Genomic DNA, 19,104 nt, shown 5'->3' with positions numbered 1-19,104 from the left:
GTTTACATATCTCTGGTTCGAATCGTTGAATTTTGGTCAATTTATTCTCAAAATATTAATTTTAGTCTAGTTTTCTAAATTGGTGTGGGATTTTATTTGTTTCGTTTTCACTTTATCACTGTGTTAAGGGCTGCATAAATACGTGCCTGTAAGTTAAACCTGACTGCTTGTGCAAAGCTACCAGAGGGTTACTCACAGGTAAATTTAGGGTTTGTTTGTGACTTCACCCTAACAGAAATTGTAATTACTGCTTGAGTAGGATTTCACCCCCACTCAAGCAGTCACCAAATTTCCAGCTAGTATGTTGTGATGCTGTTTGCTAAATTGTATAGGATGCAGTATATGTGTAATACCTTCTCATTGTACCGCCCTGGTTATCCTGTGGTACGTATGATTTAGGTTACATATAAGTGATACACATATTTTAAGCTCCACAGTATACAGAACATTTAGTAGTCTTTTATAGTTCATATATTTTTTTTTTTTAATGTTGTTGCATAGTACATAGTTAAATGTACCTGTAAAGTTGTTAATGTCATTGCACACTAAATATATATCAACGTTTTATGTCACAGAATGAAATTCTTCTGGAAAAGAAAAAGAGAAAAAAGAAACGATTGAGATTAAAATTTCCAAAAACTCAAGAAGAAAAGCAAAAAGAACTAGTTGACAAAATGAGAGCTGATGCAATAAAAGAACTGCGGCAAAAAAGCTTTGTAGATTTGGCTTGTGAGTGCAAGGCAGTTATCTGCTGTCGAGTAACTCCAAAGCAGAAGGCAATGGTTGTTGAGTTGGTTAAAAAGTACAAGAAGGCAATAACGCTGGCTATTGGCGATGGTGCAAATGATGTTAACATGATAAAAAGTAAGTATCTTTTTCTGATAAACTTCATATAATTCATCGCTGATATGTGAATGTTTCAAAGGAAAGCTGTAGAATTACCATGACGTGTATTTATTCACCTAAACATTGTTGATCCATTGTTCATGCTCTACAGGTTTGATATGCTATTTTCGAAACCGCACAAATTTTTTTTAAAATTTTATTTGAAAAAACGTTTACTGTATTCTTACAGGAGAAGCAGCATAGTTCTATTTGAAACACATACTACTTCGCCGCTACTCAATAGTAAAAGTGTTTTTTCCCCCTGAGAAAGCAGCCCTGACTGTGGTTCTCCAATCTAGTCCAGCGTGAAAAACCTTTGTTTATTGTTGGCAGCTAGACCTGAGAGTAAAGCATACCTCGGTGCAATTGCTATGTGTAAGGACATGAGCAGTACAGATGCAGCAATATAATACATAAAGTGACAGTAGTCGCACTATATTTATGTAAAATATTAAAGCTGCATAAGAAAAGCAAAACTAAAATTAATTAAAACTGTTTAAGAAGCTAAGTCAGTGAGAAAAATAACATAATATAAGCAGTCAAGGGTAAGAATATTGCCTTTTCCGGATTTAATTGAAAATAATGACTTATCTGTTATAAAAAATTGGGGTGATCAGTGAAAGAAAAAAAGAGAGAAAAGAAAATGATTTATAGGTTTGTAGTCAGACGTCCATGTTTTGAACATTCTGTTAAATGAGAAATTTTCTTTGTTTCAGTCTTGCAGACTTTTTCTACCTTCTTTTTCTAGATTGTGTGGCAATTGAGAGGTTTTCCTCATTGGGGCATTTGGAAATTTCGTTTATTGCACCCCTACTCCTGTATGCTCACCAAATAAGAGTCTTGCAAACAATGGCCTTGAGTATATTTTTCTCTTTTATTTGATGTGTGAACATGCCATTGACTTTGAAGAAACAAATCTAGTTGACCCCAAGTTAATCATGAAATCTAAAGTCAAATGTATATGCAGGCTCGAATAAAGACCAAAGGCTGGGAACTAACATTAACAAGGAAGCATCAGGGGGAAAGCGTGAAACCTGCCAGAGCGACTTGCCTTCAGGACGGGACTGCTGTCGCTGTCCTTTTTCCTTTGCTGTGGGTTCGGTCGGTGCTCCACGCCGGGTACAGGCTCGCCGCTGTCGCTATTTCATTCCGCGGCCGGAAGCGGTGCAAACTACACCTCCCAGGTGCCCTGGCGGCTGTCCACGACACCTACGTGCCCGGAGGCGCATAAGAGACCGGTGCTTCCTCCGCGTCGCGGGACGCGGGCGGGCGCCGGGCTAAGACCGGGCAAAGGGCGGGCCCTCGGAGGCAGGAAGAAGCAGAGCAGGGCTATATCTCCTGCCACCGGTTCTTGAGGTACTGTTTCTTGTCATCAGATATGTACTGTAGTTGACATATGTTTGCGTGACAGCAGCCACGCCTCCATCCTACTATTCATCAGGACTTTGCTTGTGAGATATCTGATTTGAGATATTGCAACTGACATCGTTATTTCACCCCGTTTATACGGGCTCACACGGGAATTGTAATTATTACTGTTTATTTATTCCTTGCTACTTCTGTTTGATCACGTTCTATGGTTGGCTGCGGCCCCGTTTGCTGAGTACTGCCCTTGCCTCCAGGCCATCTAAATTTTATTATTCCACAGTACGCTGTCTTTGTTTTCCATTGTACATATACAGAAATATCATGACTACCCGTGCAAGTAAAGGCAGGAAATCCGCGGTGGGAGGATCTGTCAGGGGGACCTTAGACCACTTCATTACCAGGGCTGCTACCGTCTTGGAGCACGAGATAGCTATCGCTGAACGGCGTCTGTCCTTAGAGCCTTTGTTTCATAAACGCTCATCGTTAGGACATATTGTGGACGTACTTTCACCTCCTACCACCTCTATCTCTAACCCTGCCGAGCCCTGTGTATCTGATCTGAATCTTATCTCCCAGACCCCTGCCGCCACGGATCCATCAACCGTGCCAAACAATAACAACGGGTATACTTCTGATATCTCTTATTCCACTGATAATTCAATATCGGAATTGATTCCCATTAAAACCCTCAAGAAAGTAAAGAAAAATCCCTCTAGGAACAAACCCACGAGTACTAAAATCACCAAACGTAAGAAAAATATCAATGTTCCTCTTCCTAAATCAACCCTTGCAGTTGTCCAGACCACAACACCTGCAGAATCTATGCAGGATGATATTCAGACAAATCCACCTTATCCCCCTAAATTGTTATTAGATATTGAGCATTTGGTGAAATCTTTACTCTCCCCTTTAGTGGAAAGAATGAAAAATCTTACTGTCCAGCTAACATCCCTGGAAACAACTGTCAGTTTGCTTACCACATCCATCAGGGATTCTAACTATAGTCTCCCAAATAATCCCATTGATTCATCAAACGCTGGCCATACCTTCTCAGATCAAAAATTAACCCAGGTCACATCACCACCTAGAACAGCAATTTTACCTTTAGCAAAGCCTATACAGGAAAACAGTGCCCTAGTTAGCAAGTTACCCACAGCCATCCTAAAGCATAACCCGATAGATCTTAATAATGGCTATGCCAATTCAGCCATTTTCGCTAGGCCCGGAGCGAATGACCGACCACATTGACCTGCCGCCAGAAGCAGCTCCATATGTGATGATTCTTGCCGGTGTTCCGGTACTTGCTAGGGACAAACAAGAGACCTATCAGGAACTTAAAAATAAGGTTGTACACTGGCTCACTAAAAACAGGACTCTCCCCAATGACATCAATGAGGAAATATTACATGTAAGAAGGTTGGAATGGGTTGGTTCTAGGCCAAAGGATATCAAGGGAGATGTAATTATTATAAACTTTAGAGACCGCAGGGTTTTGCGCCACATAGCCGATTGGTATACTGCTACCAGTGGCCCAGGCATTTCGACACATGCCCTAAGTTATTTCTACCCACGTTCTCTTCTGTTAAATCCCCCAAATTCACACATCTTATCCAGACCCAACGCCCAACCTTTTTACTCATCTCTCCCCACCTCAAATAGATTTGCCATCCTCTCGAGCGTGGACGACCTAGATTGACTTTCTCAGCTGAATAATGAGCCGAGTAAAAATGACATCCAAAGTGCTTTTCAACCCTCTTTAGAGGTAGATCGTTTCCACCCCAAGATCAACACCATGAGCCCAGGCAACCTTGAAACTAATATAGCAACATCCACCAATGCCTATATCTTAAACTCTGAGTATAGTCCCTCACGTGATGGCTTAAATATATCACTGAATCAAATTCAGTCTGATGCTACGGTATGTCCATTAGATCTATCTGCTCCCTGCCAGCTAAATGACACTCCCGAGCATTTCAACGGTGCCACGAGTAGTAATACCGACATTAACAATAAATCTATGGCCGTAAGGCTCTTGTCATGGAATGTGGCAGGTCTTTTCGATAAATTGTCGAACCCTTCATGGATCCAAACTGTCTCCACTTTTAGTATCATTTGTTTACAGGAAACATGGTCCATTGATGAACTCCATCTTTTAGGATATAAGACCTTACACACTCCAGCGCTGTTGAGCCCGTGTGGTAGGAATCGAGGCGGATTAGTGACTTACATATCTGTAGAATCAGGTATATCCTCTACTAATTTTTTTGGGACTGAAAATTACCAGATCATCTCTTTAAAAGGTAATCGTTTTAATAACATTACCTTGGTCAACTTTTACAATAACATACCTAGTCTCCGTTTCGACATGGTTCTTAACGGCTTAAAGGCAGACTTAATTAAAGTTGAGTCCCATCTTCAAACAGATATGTTGCTTATATGGGCAGGGGACTTCAACTGCCCCCTGTGTCCATTGAGTATGGGTGGCACCTGTGGTCTAGAATCTATCAGAAGCGACACCACTTCTCATTTTTTGCATTCGACATTAGGCGATCTTCTGAATGGATTAATATCGCATTTTAATGTGTCATATGCGAATGAATTATGTAGCCCTCCGAAAGACTTTAAACCAACTTATAATGGGAGAGGTTGCCACTCCATAATCGACTATATCTTGATATCCTCAAGGTACTCAGAGCTTATTACCAACTGGGAGACTCTGGACTGTGCCATCAGTGACCACTACCCATTAACGGCATCCATTAGAACAGTTATTACATCAAAAGATGATTTAGGGTAAACCCGTCCTATACCCCGCCCATCACTTTGGGTTGTACGATGGGACTTTACCTTAAATGGGACAAAGTGGTCCCCCCAGTGTTCCTTAACTCTCTGATTAATAATACACATGAGCATATCCAGATATGTCTGTCCACCTCAGAAAGCCCACAGGCAATCAGAAATGCCTTCTCCATTATATCAACGGAGATTAAGAATTTACTCTCTAGAGTACCTAAGAAATTTCCACAGAGCAGTATAGGCTGGTTTGACAGATCATGTACCAAGGCCCTGAAACATCTAAAAATAAGCCTGCAAAATAAACCCCATAACCTGCCGGAAATTAGGGATGCCAGACAAAAATACCGTGCAGCACGGGCGGCAAGAACCAAACAGTTAAAAACAGAGGCATGGCAAGCATTACAGGAAGCCGCCAACAATAGGGATAACACCGCCTTCTGGAAAGCTGTTAATGCACCTTTTCTGAAGGGTATTCGGGATGCTAAACTTGAGATGGCTATACCCGCTGATATCTGGGTTGACCATTTTGGCACACTATACGATATAAGTGACCATATACTCCCTACAGCCTGTCTGGATCTCCATCATAACCAAGATAAAGAGCTGAACGCTCCCTCTCTCTTTCCCTTAGACCTTACTTTTGACTGTACTGAGGTGCTTATGGCACTGACAGAAAGCCCCTCTGGGAAGGCTGATTGATGTTTTTAAAGCACAGCTGGACTTATGGGCCCCCCTGTTAACAAACGTCCTAAATTCCCTGAATAAAACAGGTTTTATAGACACATGGCCCGAAGCGGTCGTTGTCCCGATTTTTAAAAAGGGTGATAGGAACAATCCCTCTAACTACCGCCCTATTTCTTTGCTCGACTCTCTTATGAAAGTCGCAGGGCGTATTTTAAACCGGATGCATGACTGGTTGGGTGAACAAGACATTATTTCAAATTTACAATATGGTTTTAGACCGGGCCGAGGTACTATTGAGCAAGGTCTGAATTTGACCCTTATTATTGCAAAATATACTCGGGCAAGAAAGGGGAACCTTTTCGTAACCTTTGTGGACCTCAGTTCCGCATTTGACTGCGTCAACCATGAGCTGCTTTGGGAATCCCTGGTCGAGATTGGTATCGAGCTCCCCATTCTCGCCTTTATTAAAGAGCTGTATAGGGGTGCATCAGCTCGTGTTAGATATGGCAGACAAGGAGAGTGCTCGGACAGGTTTTACATCAAGAGGCGTAAGGCAGGGCTGTATTTTAGCTCCCTTACTGTTCACTCTCTATATAAACTCAGTAGGCCAGTATCTTAATAGAAACTACCACGATTACCCCACTATAAATGGGAAACCCATACCCATATTACTTTATGCGGACGACGCTGCAATTATGTCACAGACCCGCATGGGCCTCCAAAGTGCAGTAAATGATTTTACAGAATTCATGTCACACCGAGGTTTAAAAATTAATGCATCAAAGACTTTTACCATGTCTTGTGGCTTGGGAATAGGGAAAAGAAAATGCTCCATTTTTATTAATGGAAGCAAGCTCGAAAGTGTTGATAGGTTTCCCTATTTAGGTATCACCTTCGAGAAGAAGGGCTCCTGGCGGGCTGCCGCCCAAGCTAGAGGAGCTGCCTTTTCTAAAGCTATAGGGGCACTTATTAATTTCTCGAAAAAACTAGGGGGGCGGCCGATCATCCCCTTATCACAGATCTACCGTGCCAAGTGCGTTTCTACAGGCATATATGGATCTGGGATTTGGGGTATAGATCAGGCAGACCCCATACAACGCTCTGAGAACAGTTTCCTACGATACCTTTTGGCAACACCACCCGGCACTTCTGTTTTTGTTATGCATAAAGAACTTGGTTTTACATATATTATGGACATGATAAAATCTGCACCCGTTATATTATGGCATAAAGTGTGGACTACTCCTGAAACACACTTCAACAGGGAAATTATTACGGACTGTCTCAGCCTGAGCAACGCGGCTCGATTCAAATGGCTGAACTATGTCAGAAATATGCTACACGACATGGGACATCCAGAATTTTTCACCGATCCAGCCACCTTAAATAACATCCCTAGAGTGACCCTAAAACGCTTGGCCATCAGCCACCTGGCAAATCGACGCTGGATCATTGAAAATACCAAGTATACTGTACAGGAACATCAATTCTGCACTACTATTGAAGGGATGCAACATTATCTTTCTGTAATCCCTTCTCCATTTTCCCGTATGCTCGTGACCCGTTTCCGCACTTATACTTTCTTCAGACTGTTGACATTCCCTAATCAGAACTGTTGGTCGAGAAATTTGGAGAAATGCCCATGTGATGGCCTGTCATCTCAGTCCAACATCCACTGCATCCTTTTTTGTAAATTTGACCAACTGTCAAGGGTTGTTTATCTGAAACCGCTGCTCAAATCCTGGGGACTCCGTTCCTGCAGGGCAGCCTATCTTAAAATGAAAGCATTAGACAGCCCTCTAGCTATTGCAGTGTTTTCACTTTACTTAAAGATCTTAATGACCAGGGCTTCTATGCATCCATAAAAGAACATATTGTTTTTATGCTCATTAACTGAACTTGATATGTCCACTATCCCTTTTTTAAACTTTTATTTCATTTTATGATGTGATAATGTGTTTTTATTGTACTTTTATGATAATGCTTTTGCATGTCGAATAAAGAATTTTGACTTGACTTGGTAGTCTAACAAAATATAGGTAACGATGTTCTGTCCCTACAGATTATTTTCACCCCCCAAAAGGGCTCAGTGCTTCATCATTAGTAAAAATAATTAATTTTATTTAAAAACGTTTAAAGGGGTATTTTATCAATGTTGCAGAATGTAGTCAATCTCCTGAATTCCTTTATTTTCTGGAAATTCGAAGTCCTGTTAAAGACAGTCCTTCAGGTTTCAATCCATTATCAAACCCAGGAAAAGGGCAAAGGTCATTAAGCCCTTTTTCCAATTCAGTAGCGTTTCATCTTTCTTGTTCCCCTTTCTAAAAAAAGATATAATCAGAATCCCTTCAATGCGAATGATGCTGGTAAGGTGAAAACTCTATTCAGGAACTCTTTTGTTGTATAATGTAATTAATGGGTTAAATAGTTAAATAAGGAATCCAGACCCTCTCCTTCTCAGGTTTCGCAACACAAATGAAGGGGTAAACTTTGCTCCTCTACAATTGCTTCGCTACATGTATTGGCTTCCCCCTCTTCCTCAGAGAATTCAATGGAAAAAATGAAGATAAACTTGAAAATGGGAATACCATAACAATTTTGGGGGGAATTCTCTTTATCAAGCAATAGTGATGGTACAGTGGCGGGCCACAAAATCACATAGCAATATTGTACAATGACAAAGGCACCTAAGCATACACACATCTCGAATTGTGATTCAAAACAACTTTATATAGTAGGAAGATCAATGTCCAAGTCACATGTCCTCCGTTCAACTGAGGGAGATGCACATAGTTCACCTCGTGATGTATTCCATTTCACCCATTTGTGGGCCCACTTCGCAGGACAACCTCTGTGTAAATACATCTTCTGCAATCATTTATCCATGTCGGCAGCCCATTTTTAAAACCTAGGCAAATCCCCGATTCCCCACCCCGGAGCTATATTCCTCTTAGCAAGGACAAACCCTAGAATGCCCATGTGTGTTCTGTTTTAGTCAAGTGGTCGATGGCTTTCCCACTGACCCTTGCCAGTGTAGAGACCATTTTCACCTGTTGGAAGCCGGAGTCCCAGTCACGCCCCACTGTCACCCAGTGCGCGACCCGGGACTCCCAACTAAATGTTAGGCCGTAAGGACACCGTTTGAGATAGCCCTGCTCACCCCCTTAGTAGCTTGGCACGAGCAGCCAGGCCTATCTCCAAGGCACGAGTGTACAGTATGTGCAACCACGCCCACAGCAACCCACTGATGACACCACAAATGGACTCCACACGAGTTTGATAAAACGAGTATACACTTTATATAAAAAGATTTACGATCGGACCACACGATACAAAAGCCAACATATAATAAAGGGTAATATTCATTCCAGCTAGTTGGTAGGTTCAAATCCCAACCAACGCTTTCACAAAGCTATGCTGGTCGTAAAGCTAGAATCACACATGTTGCTATAAACAAACAATAGTGCGCTGCTTAACAATACACTCCTGTGCTGGGCAAAGGAGAAATAATACCATGCGTAGCGATACACTCCGGTACATGGCAAGGGGAGAAATAATTCAATGCGTACCGCTACAATCATGTACTGCGCAATGAAGATATAATGCAATGCGTCACACCCCAATCACGTACTTTGCAATGAAGCAATAATGCAATGCGTAGCGCTACAATCGTGTTCTTCGTTATGCAGAAATAATGTCAGGCGTCATAAGACAGTTCGGCAGTTCGTTAGCAGCAATATTTGGCAATGTGTATTACGAAAGTCAGTCTCTTTGATAACAGTTGCCCCCCCACACGGATCAACGATGACATACAGCACCGCTTCTCACTCGTGCCCCAGTATCGCCACTCCTTTGGTCAGTACAGGCCCCACTCTGAGCCGAAGCAAAGGCTCACGTTGTCGGAATGACTGAGAGGCCGAGACAGTGTCCCTCCGAGCCCCTACCCCGACCAGGCAATGCTCCACATTACCAGGGGGTGCGACCCCACTCCCCTCCGCAAACTGGGCCTTCCGTGTAGAACTTTCCCAATGCTAAAAACCAACAAAAGAGTGACAGAGAAATTCCGGAGAAAAGAGGTACTCTGGAATAAGACAGTAGAAGGAAAAACCTCTTCTTTTAAAAGAACCCTCACTCGCCAAACTAGTTGGTGACATGCTTCATCAGGTTCCCACCAGGGAGACTGAATGCCACCCTGGTGTGCTTCGACCCCTGAATTACAGCGGAGCAGAATTTTTTGTGCAAGGGTGTGAACGATTACAGTACAGATGGTTCTAATGATGATAGTTCCACCACGAGTGGGTCTAGTGGGGACAGTTACAAATCGAGACAGCGAGGGAGAGGTAGGAACAGAAGACAGCAATACCAACAACCATGGCAACCCTTCCCACAGATTAGGGGAGGCAACTATCAAAACCCTTTTCAACCACCACATTTCCAGCAAATGATGGGTTGGAACCCCGCCTTTATGCCTCACCTCCAATTCCAACAAAATATGTACCTTTACTCCTCCACCTCACAATGTGCCACCGGAGATCACAGCCTTCGAACAGGCTGTCTTTAATGATGTCGTGACCTTCGAGGAGACAGCAGTCTTCAAGAATATGAAGGCGAGTGAATTCCAAGCACTCCAGTCCCTGCAGTCCAACACTATCCTTGTTCTAAAAGCCGCTGACAAGGGTGGTGGGATTGTTATTCAAGATGCAGGGGCTTATGACATGGAATGTAGACGCCTCCTGAATGACCAGGTCAATTACACCCTCCTTACAACTGATCCTTTGCCCCAACTCCAAACTAACATACTGGAACTAGTGTCTGATGCCGAAACAAATGGTCATATAATGAAGCATGAGGCTGATTTTCTAACTACCACCAAGGGTATTATACCCTACTTCTATACATTGCCGAAGACGCATAAGCATAGAATGCCTCCTCCAGGTTGACCTATTGGGTCGGGCATCCACCCTTTGCTTGAACCGCTGTGACGCTACTCTGATTTTTTTTTCTTTCTTACAACCCTGATCCCGGCTACCAGTACTTGCATCAAGGATACCAAGAGTCTACTTTCCTTATTACAGGAAATCGAAATTCCCAATGAATCCTCATTCTTGGTCTCACTGGACAAAGAGCCTCTACACCTGTATACCGCAGGATGACACGATCGGGGTCATTGAGGAAACACTGGAGACAGCACCATGGGACTTGGTCACACCTAAGGAATTTGTGGTTGCTTGCGCCACCCTTGCACTTAAGAATTTTTTTGAATACAAGAGAGAACTCTACCTGCAGTCGATTGGCACTTCAATGGGCAGTACTTTTGCCCCGAGTGTTGCCCGACTTTGTGTACGATTTCGAGTGCAAGCACATCCTTTCGGCACGGAATCCTTATGCGTCCTATGTCACCTTTTGGCAAAGGTACATAGATGACGTTCTCATTATCTGGCAAGGCACCGAGAATACTCTTTTGGATTTCTTTACGTGAATCAATACGTGTGATCCTAACCTGAGGTTTACCTATTCTTACAATAAGGACGAGATGGTCTTCCTCGATGTTGTCATCAAGAAAGTTGGTAATCATTTGCAGACAAAAAACCAACAGCCAAAAACTGCTGCACCTTTCCACCTTTCATCCTTGTCCTATGCGGGAGAATCTCCCCTTCGGTCAAGATCTACGGCTCAGGCGCAACTGCAGTGAACTGACTGATTTTAGGTCACAGTCACGGGACCTGACTAATAAACTGCAGAAACACGGCTATCCGGATAGAATACTCAAGAGGAGCTGCAAAAGGGCTAGAAACCTGCACAGAGAAGTCCTTTTGGAAGATATTCCCCAAAACAACACAGAGAATATACCACTCGCATGCCTAACTACGTACAACGTAGCTTCCAATGCTGTAAGTAGACAGATCAGAAAAAACTGGAGAATACTGGAGAGTAACAATCATGGGAGAAACCTCTTCTCTTATAAACGCGCCAGGAGTATTAAGCATTCCCTAGTACACACGCGCCCAAAGAGTTCTGAGAGGGATGAGAATCAGACGGTTCTGAATGCCTGGGGCCTCCCCCCAGTTACAGGACGTTTCCCTTGTGCTGTCTGCAGTGTATGCCATTTGACTGTCGCCACAAAATTTCTAACACTGGAACCTGGGAAACAATGGTCACAAAGAGCCCACACTAACTGCAATTCCACCAATTTGGTATACCCGATTACTTGCCCTTGCGGGCTCAGGTATGTGGGCATGACATCACGCAAGATTAAACAACGAATATGCGAGCACCGTAGTCACATCAGGTGCCGCAAAAATACCACTAAACTTACTGATCATTTTTTTACAATCCAGCCATACCCCAAACGATCTTAGCTGGACCATTATTGAGCAACCAAAGTTAAGCCCAAGTGCACAACATGTACTTTTCGAAAAGGAGCAGCAGAGGATTTATCGTTTATCTACACACCACACAGGACTTTACGATAATATTCCATGGGGCTCAGTAATGAAACACTAACAGCAGCTGCCTTTCTGAACAGTGGTTTCATGCATTTCATGTGTGACGTTTTCTTTTACAATAAACTTGATAAAGTCTACTGCCTCTGGGCCAACACATGACTGTGTAAACAGGAATTCCATCATAGAAATGGATTTTTCTGAAATCTGCTAATTAACCGATAGTCAGTCACCATACTTTTTTTTTTTTACAAACAACTTTTTATTAAATTTTAGAAGGGTCGCACTTGGCGTAGTACACAGCTGTATTGCCTACAACCATATAGGCCGGCAGCCATCGAACATAGACACCATAGGGCGAGAGCCCAGGACATCAGAGGAGCATGCCATATCCCAAGTGCAGAGGTACATGCAATCTCTCCCCGGCAGAGTTCCATGTCTACTTCTATAGTTACCGCAGAAGGACAAGCATTAGCACTTGCCGGTGCGTCAGGAAGCAATGGCAGATGGGGAGGCTCCAGTCGCGCCCCGTGCAGGCCCCACGTGCTAGAGATACCCCACCCCGCTCTCATGCCTCCCCAATCACCCAGCAAGGACATCTTAAAGTAAAAGCTGACTCCATCCTCGCTAGGCCGAGCATGGCAAAGGAAGAACGCGCAGCCAGGCGCCCCAGCCATACCTCTATATTGCCGCGTGTGAACGCTTCAGAACAGTCCCTAAAATGGAGACCAATTGAACAAATAATATCAATAATGATATAGAAAAAAAAAGGGGGGATTAAAGAACGTAAAGAGAAAAGGGAAAGAAAAAGGAGGATGAGGATGGGAAAGGGAACGGGAAGAGAGGGACGGGGGTAGGGCGAGGGGAGTCGACGGGGGGGCAGGAGTGCCATCACAGCCATCCGCAGCCCATGGAGGCTGGGAGGGCCTAGTAGTTCAAAGGCAGGGGTCTCCCCCCCCCACTCGGGGGGTGGCAGGGGTCATCCCAAATCACCTATCAGGCAGCGACCCCCAGAAACCCCCCAGGTCCGCAGGACATAGCGCGTCGTTGAAGAGCCGTAGGGCTCGAAGACGTGGTGGTTGCAATCTAGCATGCTCCAGGCGCCCCAGGTGGTCCACCAAAGGCCTCCAGAGTTTCTCGAAGTGAGTGTCGCGGAACTGAAGACGTGCCGTGAGCAGCTCCATCGCCACCACATGCCACAGGCGAGTGAACCATACGTTTATGGAGGGCGTCTCTGCCTTCTTCCAATAGAGGGCCACCGTATGTTTGGCAGCACTTAACATGTGAAGGCTCAGGCTCCGATCACGACCCGTCATGGCTCGTGTGTTCGCTGGTCTGAGGCCCAGGACCACCACTAACGGGTCCGCAGGTAGGGGGTAGCCCAGAACCCGTTTGATATGGCTTAAGACTTCCTTCCAAAAGATAGCCAGGAGGGGGCATGTCCACCAAATATGGATAAAGTCACCCAGTGCCTGCGTGCAGCGCCTACACAGGGGGATGTCGTGGGGAACATTTTCTGAAGCCGGGCAGGGGTGTAGTACCATTGAGTCATCCCCTTGTAGGCCGACTCCTGCTGGGGAATGCTGCGTAAAATTTTTGGGATGTCTCTCCAGAGCCTGGCCCATTGAGAGGGAGTAACACTTGAGCCGGGAACAGTCTGCCAATGCAGTTGGTAGGGGTGGGGGTCCGAACGCTGCGACCGCTGTAGCACCCCCATAGATGCGGGAGATCAGTCCCTTATACGCCCCAAATGTACGAGAGAGCTGTTCGAACGGGGTGAAGGGTCGCGTGGCTGCCTGAGTCAAGGAGAAGCCCTGGATCCAGTGCCGAAGCTGGATATACTGGAACTTGTCGCTGTCCTGCAGCCCAAATTCCAGCTGGCATTGGGCAAAGGATTTTAGACCCCCTCCCGCGAAGAGGTTCCCAATTGTTCGACAGCCAGTTTCCGTCCAATTCGCAAAGTAGGGCGGACGACACGCCGGGGGGAACTGCGGGTTCCGCGCAATCGGGGTGTGGGGGGACGGGAAGGTGGTAAGCCCCCGGCGAACCGACACCCTATCCCAGATCTCCAGGACCGTCTTAGTGGGTACGGCCATATAAGCGCTACGATGACGCGCCTCCCGGGGGAGCCAGGCATGATCCCACAATGGACGGCAAGTGACGGCCCGGTCCATGTGGAACCACACCTTTTCGCTCTCCCATGCCCCCCATTCCAGGACATATCGGAGATGTGACGCCCAGTAATACTCGAGGAGGTTCGGGCAGGCAAGGCCACCCCTATCGCGGGGAAGCATCAAGAGCTTATTGGAGAGGCGCGGCTTCTTCCCGCCCCAGACAAAGGCCACCAACTCGCGTTGCAGTCCCTGTATCTGATGTTCCGGAATCGGTGTTGGCAGCGTTTGGAAGAGGTAGAGAATCTTTGGCAGAATCGACATCTTTATCGTATTAAGGCGCCCGAGCCAGGAAAGCGGTAGGGCCTTCCACCCGCGCAGGTCCTGCAGGACCGAGAGCTTATATTCCTGCCAATTAGCCTGCGTCCAAGTGGCCAAATCTGGGGTCAAATTGAGGCCCAGATAGCGCACGGATTCAGCTGCCCATTGATACGGGACAGTCGCTTGGAGCGAAGGAAGCTCCTCTGCCGGGATCGAGATATTGAGGGCCCAAGATTTCGTATGGTTGATTTTAAGCCCGGAGGAGCGCTCAAAGTCCTGGAGTAGCCGATGCAGTGCTGGCAGTGAACGCGACGGGTCAGACAGAGTGAGGAGAAGGTCATCTGCGAATAGAGCAATCTTATGTTCCACCCCTCATAGCGATATACCCCGGATGACGGGGGCCCGTCGCACCATGATTGCAAGAGGTTCCACGGTCAGCGCAAACAGCAGGGGCGACAGGGGGGCAGCCCTGCCGAGTGCCCCTGCAAATTGGGAAGGCCTGCGTGAGCTGGCCATTCACGCGCACTCGAGCCACCGGCGAGATATAGGGGGCCATGATGCGCGCCACCATCCTCGGGCCCCGGCCCACCTTCTGCAGGACCGCCCGCAGGAACGACCAGTCCACACGGTCGAACGCTTTTTCGGCGTCAAGCGAGAGTAAGCAGGCAGGTATCCCCCAATGCTTAGCCTTCCCCACTATGTGCGCCACTCGACGCACATTGTCAGCCCCTTGCCGGTGTTGAATAAACCCCACCTGGTCCGGTTCAATGAGGTTGGGCATGTGAGCGCTAATCCTCTTGGCCAGAAGTTTAGTATACAGTTTAAGATCCGTATTGAGCATGGCAATGGGCCGATAGGAGGAGCAAAGGGTGTGGTCCTTCCCGGGTTTTGGTATAAGGGCTATTTCGGCCATTGCCATGTCCATTGAGGGCCCCTCCCGCTCATCAAATGAGTTGAAGAGCCGGAGAAGATACGGCTGTAGCTGCGGCCAAAAGGCGCGATAGAAGGCCACCGGCAGTCCATCCGGGCCCGGTGCCTTTCCCAACGGAAGATCACCCAAAGCGCCAGCCATTTCCGCCGAGGTGATGGGAGCCTCCAGAAGCTCTGACTGACTCGCACTCAATGGATCCCAAACACAGGCACCCATGGTAGACGAGATCAAATCCGCCCCCGGTGAGTCGGCGGTATACAAGGTCGCGTAGAAGTCCTGAAACTCCTGCAACTTGTCCACTTCTGTGACAGCCCACGACCCGTCCGCCCTCCGTAGCTTCGCCACATGGGCCTTCGCTGTTCGTGTACGCAAGCGGCGCGCCAAGACCTTGCCCACCTTGTCTCCCCCGGCATAGTATCGCTGCTTAAGCGACAACAGGGCCCCCTCCGCCTTGTTTGTCCGATGCGCCCTGAGTTGGCTGCGGAGGATCGCCAGGCGTCTTATGTGCCGCCAGCGGCCGTTCCTGGTCCATTTTTTCCAGCGTCTGGACCTCCCGCGTAAGCTTGGTCTCATAGAGCAGCGCCTCTCGCGCCCTTGTCCACCAGGTCCCGGAGGACGTGATCAGGAAAACGCCACCTAAAGGAGCGTGGAGGACCCTTGCGGTGTTCGCGTAGACACAGTTCCACGTGGGCATGATCAGATATGGATATGGTAGAATGCGCCGCCACATCCCCTAACAGGGCGTGTGAGACCAGTAACATGTCTATACGAGAATAGGAGCGATGTGCATGCGAATAGTACGTGTAATCGCGCCGACCCGGCGAGAGGTATCGCCAGACATCTACCAGAGTTAAGGCCCCAAGGGCGTCCTTGACCGCCGCAGACATGGCCCCCACCCCGTGAAAGGCCCCTCCACAGCGATCGAGCTCCGCATCCCACACCAGGTTGAAATCACCACCAACTACAAGATCTGTGTTCACCGGCTCAAGGTGTTCCCTAATCAGCCTGCGCAGAAAGGCATCTTGCCCCTGATTAGGAGCATAGAAATTGCATAGGGTAAGCGCACGATGGCCCCTCCTGATCTCAACCTGCAAGAAACGGCCTTCGCCATCCCTAACCACTTTGGCAGCGCCCGGGGAAATCCCTGCCCTGCAGAGGATAGCCACCCCCGCCGTCTTGGTGGTGGCCGAGGCCCAGTACTGCCTAGGAAAGCGGGGGTGAGCCATGCGGGCGACATCTGCCCGAAGGAGGTGGGTCTCCTGGAGAAGAATTATGTCAGGTTTCTGGAGCAGTAGATACCGCCATATTTGGCGGCGCTTGTTGGGTGAGTTAAGCCCCTTTACATTAAGGGAGAGAATTTTCCAGCAAGGGTCCGACATTATAGCTCCAAAGCCATAAGGGAAGCAGTACGGTCTCCTATCAACCAGGCGCTAGCCTGGCCCCCCCCCGTCTAAGGGGCACCCAGAGGAAGGGAGGGCAGGGGGAGGGAGAGGGCCAAAGGAAACAGAACAAACCATAAAAACACAAAAGCGGCCAACATGGCCAACATGTCCTATTCCAGTCCAGGGGGTAGCCAGGCACTACGGCACAAGCTGCCCCGGAGATGTCACTCTCCCATGGATAGGTGTGGGGGTTTGTCATCGCCAGATCGGGAAATCAAGTCAGTTAGGCCCACTCCGGGCCGCCGCCTCCTCAGGAAAGAGGAAGATCCCGCAACAGGCACAAGCTCGCAGCCAGCCACGTCGCCAGGTGCAGGCAATCAGGTTCGTCCTGGTGGGTTAAAGTCTGAACCGGCAGGAGGTCCGCTCAATACCAGAGACCGGTTCCAACTTGGGGCGGTCTCCCTATGGGGCTTCACTTGAGGGGAGATGCTTGTGAACTTGACAGCGACGGGCCCCCCTCCAGGGACTTGATGTGCTGGATAATATCCTGCTTGTCCCGGGACGCCCTGCTGCCCTCCGGCGAAGAAGGGCGTCGAGATCGTCGCACGGTGGACCACTGTGGCTTCAGCGGAGATCTGTGGACAACCGGTCGCCTCATGGGGCTAGCTGGCGGAGAGTCCGGAATTTGGAGCAGTTGGGCTGCCTCCCGATAGGAGCGCAACACCCGGCGCTTGGAGTCCCGTTGGAACATGATGGCGAAGGGGTGTCCCCATTGGTAGCGAATATTAAGCTCCCTCAACTTGTCCGTGATGGGCCTGAAGTCCCTGCGGCGCCTGAGAGTCGTAGGAGCTAGGTCCTGAAACAGCTGAATGGACATGCCTTTGTAGTGAATCGTGGGCTTATGTCTGGCAGCTTTGAGAATCGCCTCCTTCTCAACAAAGAAGTGGACCCGCGTCAGGATGTCCGGCAGAAGTCCAGGCTGCCCCGCCGGACCCGAGACCCTGTGCGCTCGGTCCAGCGCCGGCGGCGAGGCATCGTCGTCTCCGCGGATGTCGTGGAGCAACTCCGCCACAAATGTCATGATGTCTGTGCCCTCCGCCCCAGATGGGACACCCCTAATGCGGATGTTGTTCCGGCGCCCCCTATTTTCCAAGTCCTCCTGTTTGATCTGGAGCTCGACGTGTTGTTCCTCTAGGGTCGCCAACCGCTGCCACAGGCGTTCCTGATCCTCTGTGCGAGCATCCAGGGTCTTCTCCATGTCATCCACTCTGTCGCCCAGTTCCCCCACATCCTTCCGAAGGTCTTTAACGCAGGCCTGCACCTCAGTACGAAGCGACCCAATCTCCGCCTTGAGCTCCTGCATAAACAGCGCCATGAAGGACTGGGTGACTGGCTCAGCGGACGTGCCCGCTCCCGACGGCATGGTGCCAGACTTGCCCCACAGGTCCATTACTGAGGTGTCCTTAGAGTCTGCCGGGGGCCCCTTCGCTGCTTTCGTGCGGGTCATGTCAGGGACAATGCTGGGCCGCTCCCTCCGCGTGGAATCTGGCCCCCCGGAGGGCAGGCGCACCACTAGGCGGCCACAATAGGTCGCACTCAGCACCCCAAGGGCCACGCAGTCACCACCGGCCTCAGGCCCAGCTGGGAAGCCCCCCGCACCTCAAGACGGCCCCCGGACAGATCCGGCCCCGTCGGGATTCAGGGAGGCCGCAGATACCCCCCGAAGAACACTCTCCGCAGCGGGCAACGTCGTCGTTCGGTGCTTCCCCCGGCTCTCCAAGGGCTCGCGCGAATGCGCCCTGGGGCCCAGAACCCTCAACAGTCTCTACAGGTGAGGGCCGCAGTATGGTATGGAGGGGCAGGCCCACTCTCCGCAGCTATGGGCACCCACAGGGATCCTCCGGGCCGGGCCCCACGCCAATCCAGGCCCCAAGAGTCACCACCAGCCAGCCTCGGGGGGCCCTTCTCTACATCCGCCGGCGCTCGCCGGGGGTCTCTCACAGCGCCGTCCACTCCGCAGGGTACTCCCAGCCCTCAAGATGGTGGCCAGCCTTTCCAGAGGCGACCCGCAGCCGGGGGGATGGTCGTCACGCAATGTGGGCCACTAGCAAGCTCCTGAGTCAAGGCGTGGGAGCGGGCCTCACTCCACCCAGCACCAGTCCACCCCCTCCTGGTCTGGGGAT

At 48.6% G+C, this 19,104-nt stretch overlaps 1 protein-coding gene across 2 annotated transcripts in view; it reads left to right on the top strand.

The window, feature by feature from the left end:
- ATP8B1 (ATPase phospholipid transporting 8B1) overlaps positions 1-19,104 on the top strand; it is a 546,944-nt gene that overhangs the window by 443,840 nt on the left and 84,000 nt on the right. For both annotated transcript variants that reach the window (XM_085630200.1, XM_085630201.1), the window contains exon 22: positions 576-864. In XM_085630200.1, coding sequence (XP_085486326.1) covers positions 576-864 — 289 coding nt within the window. The remainder of the gene's footprint in view (positions 1-575; positions 865-19,104) is intronic.

The sequence above is a fragment of the Triturus cristatus genome, chromosome 2_1 (assembly GCF_964204655.1).
Source record: "Triturus cristatus chromosome 2_1, aTriCri1.1, whole genome shotgun sequence".
Classification (NCBI taxonomy): domain Eukaryota; kingdom Metazoa; phylum Chordata; class Amphibia; order Caudata; family Salamandridae; genus Triturus; species Triturus cristatus.
The sequence above is the reverse complement of the archived record's forward strand: the minus strand, read 5'-3'. Positions and strand labels throughout refer to the sequence as shown.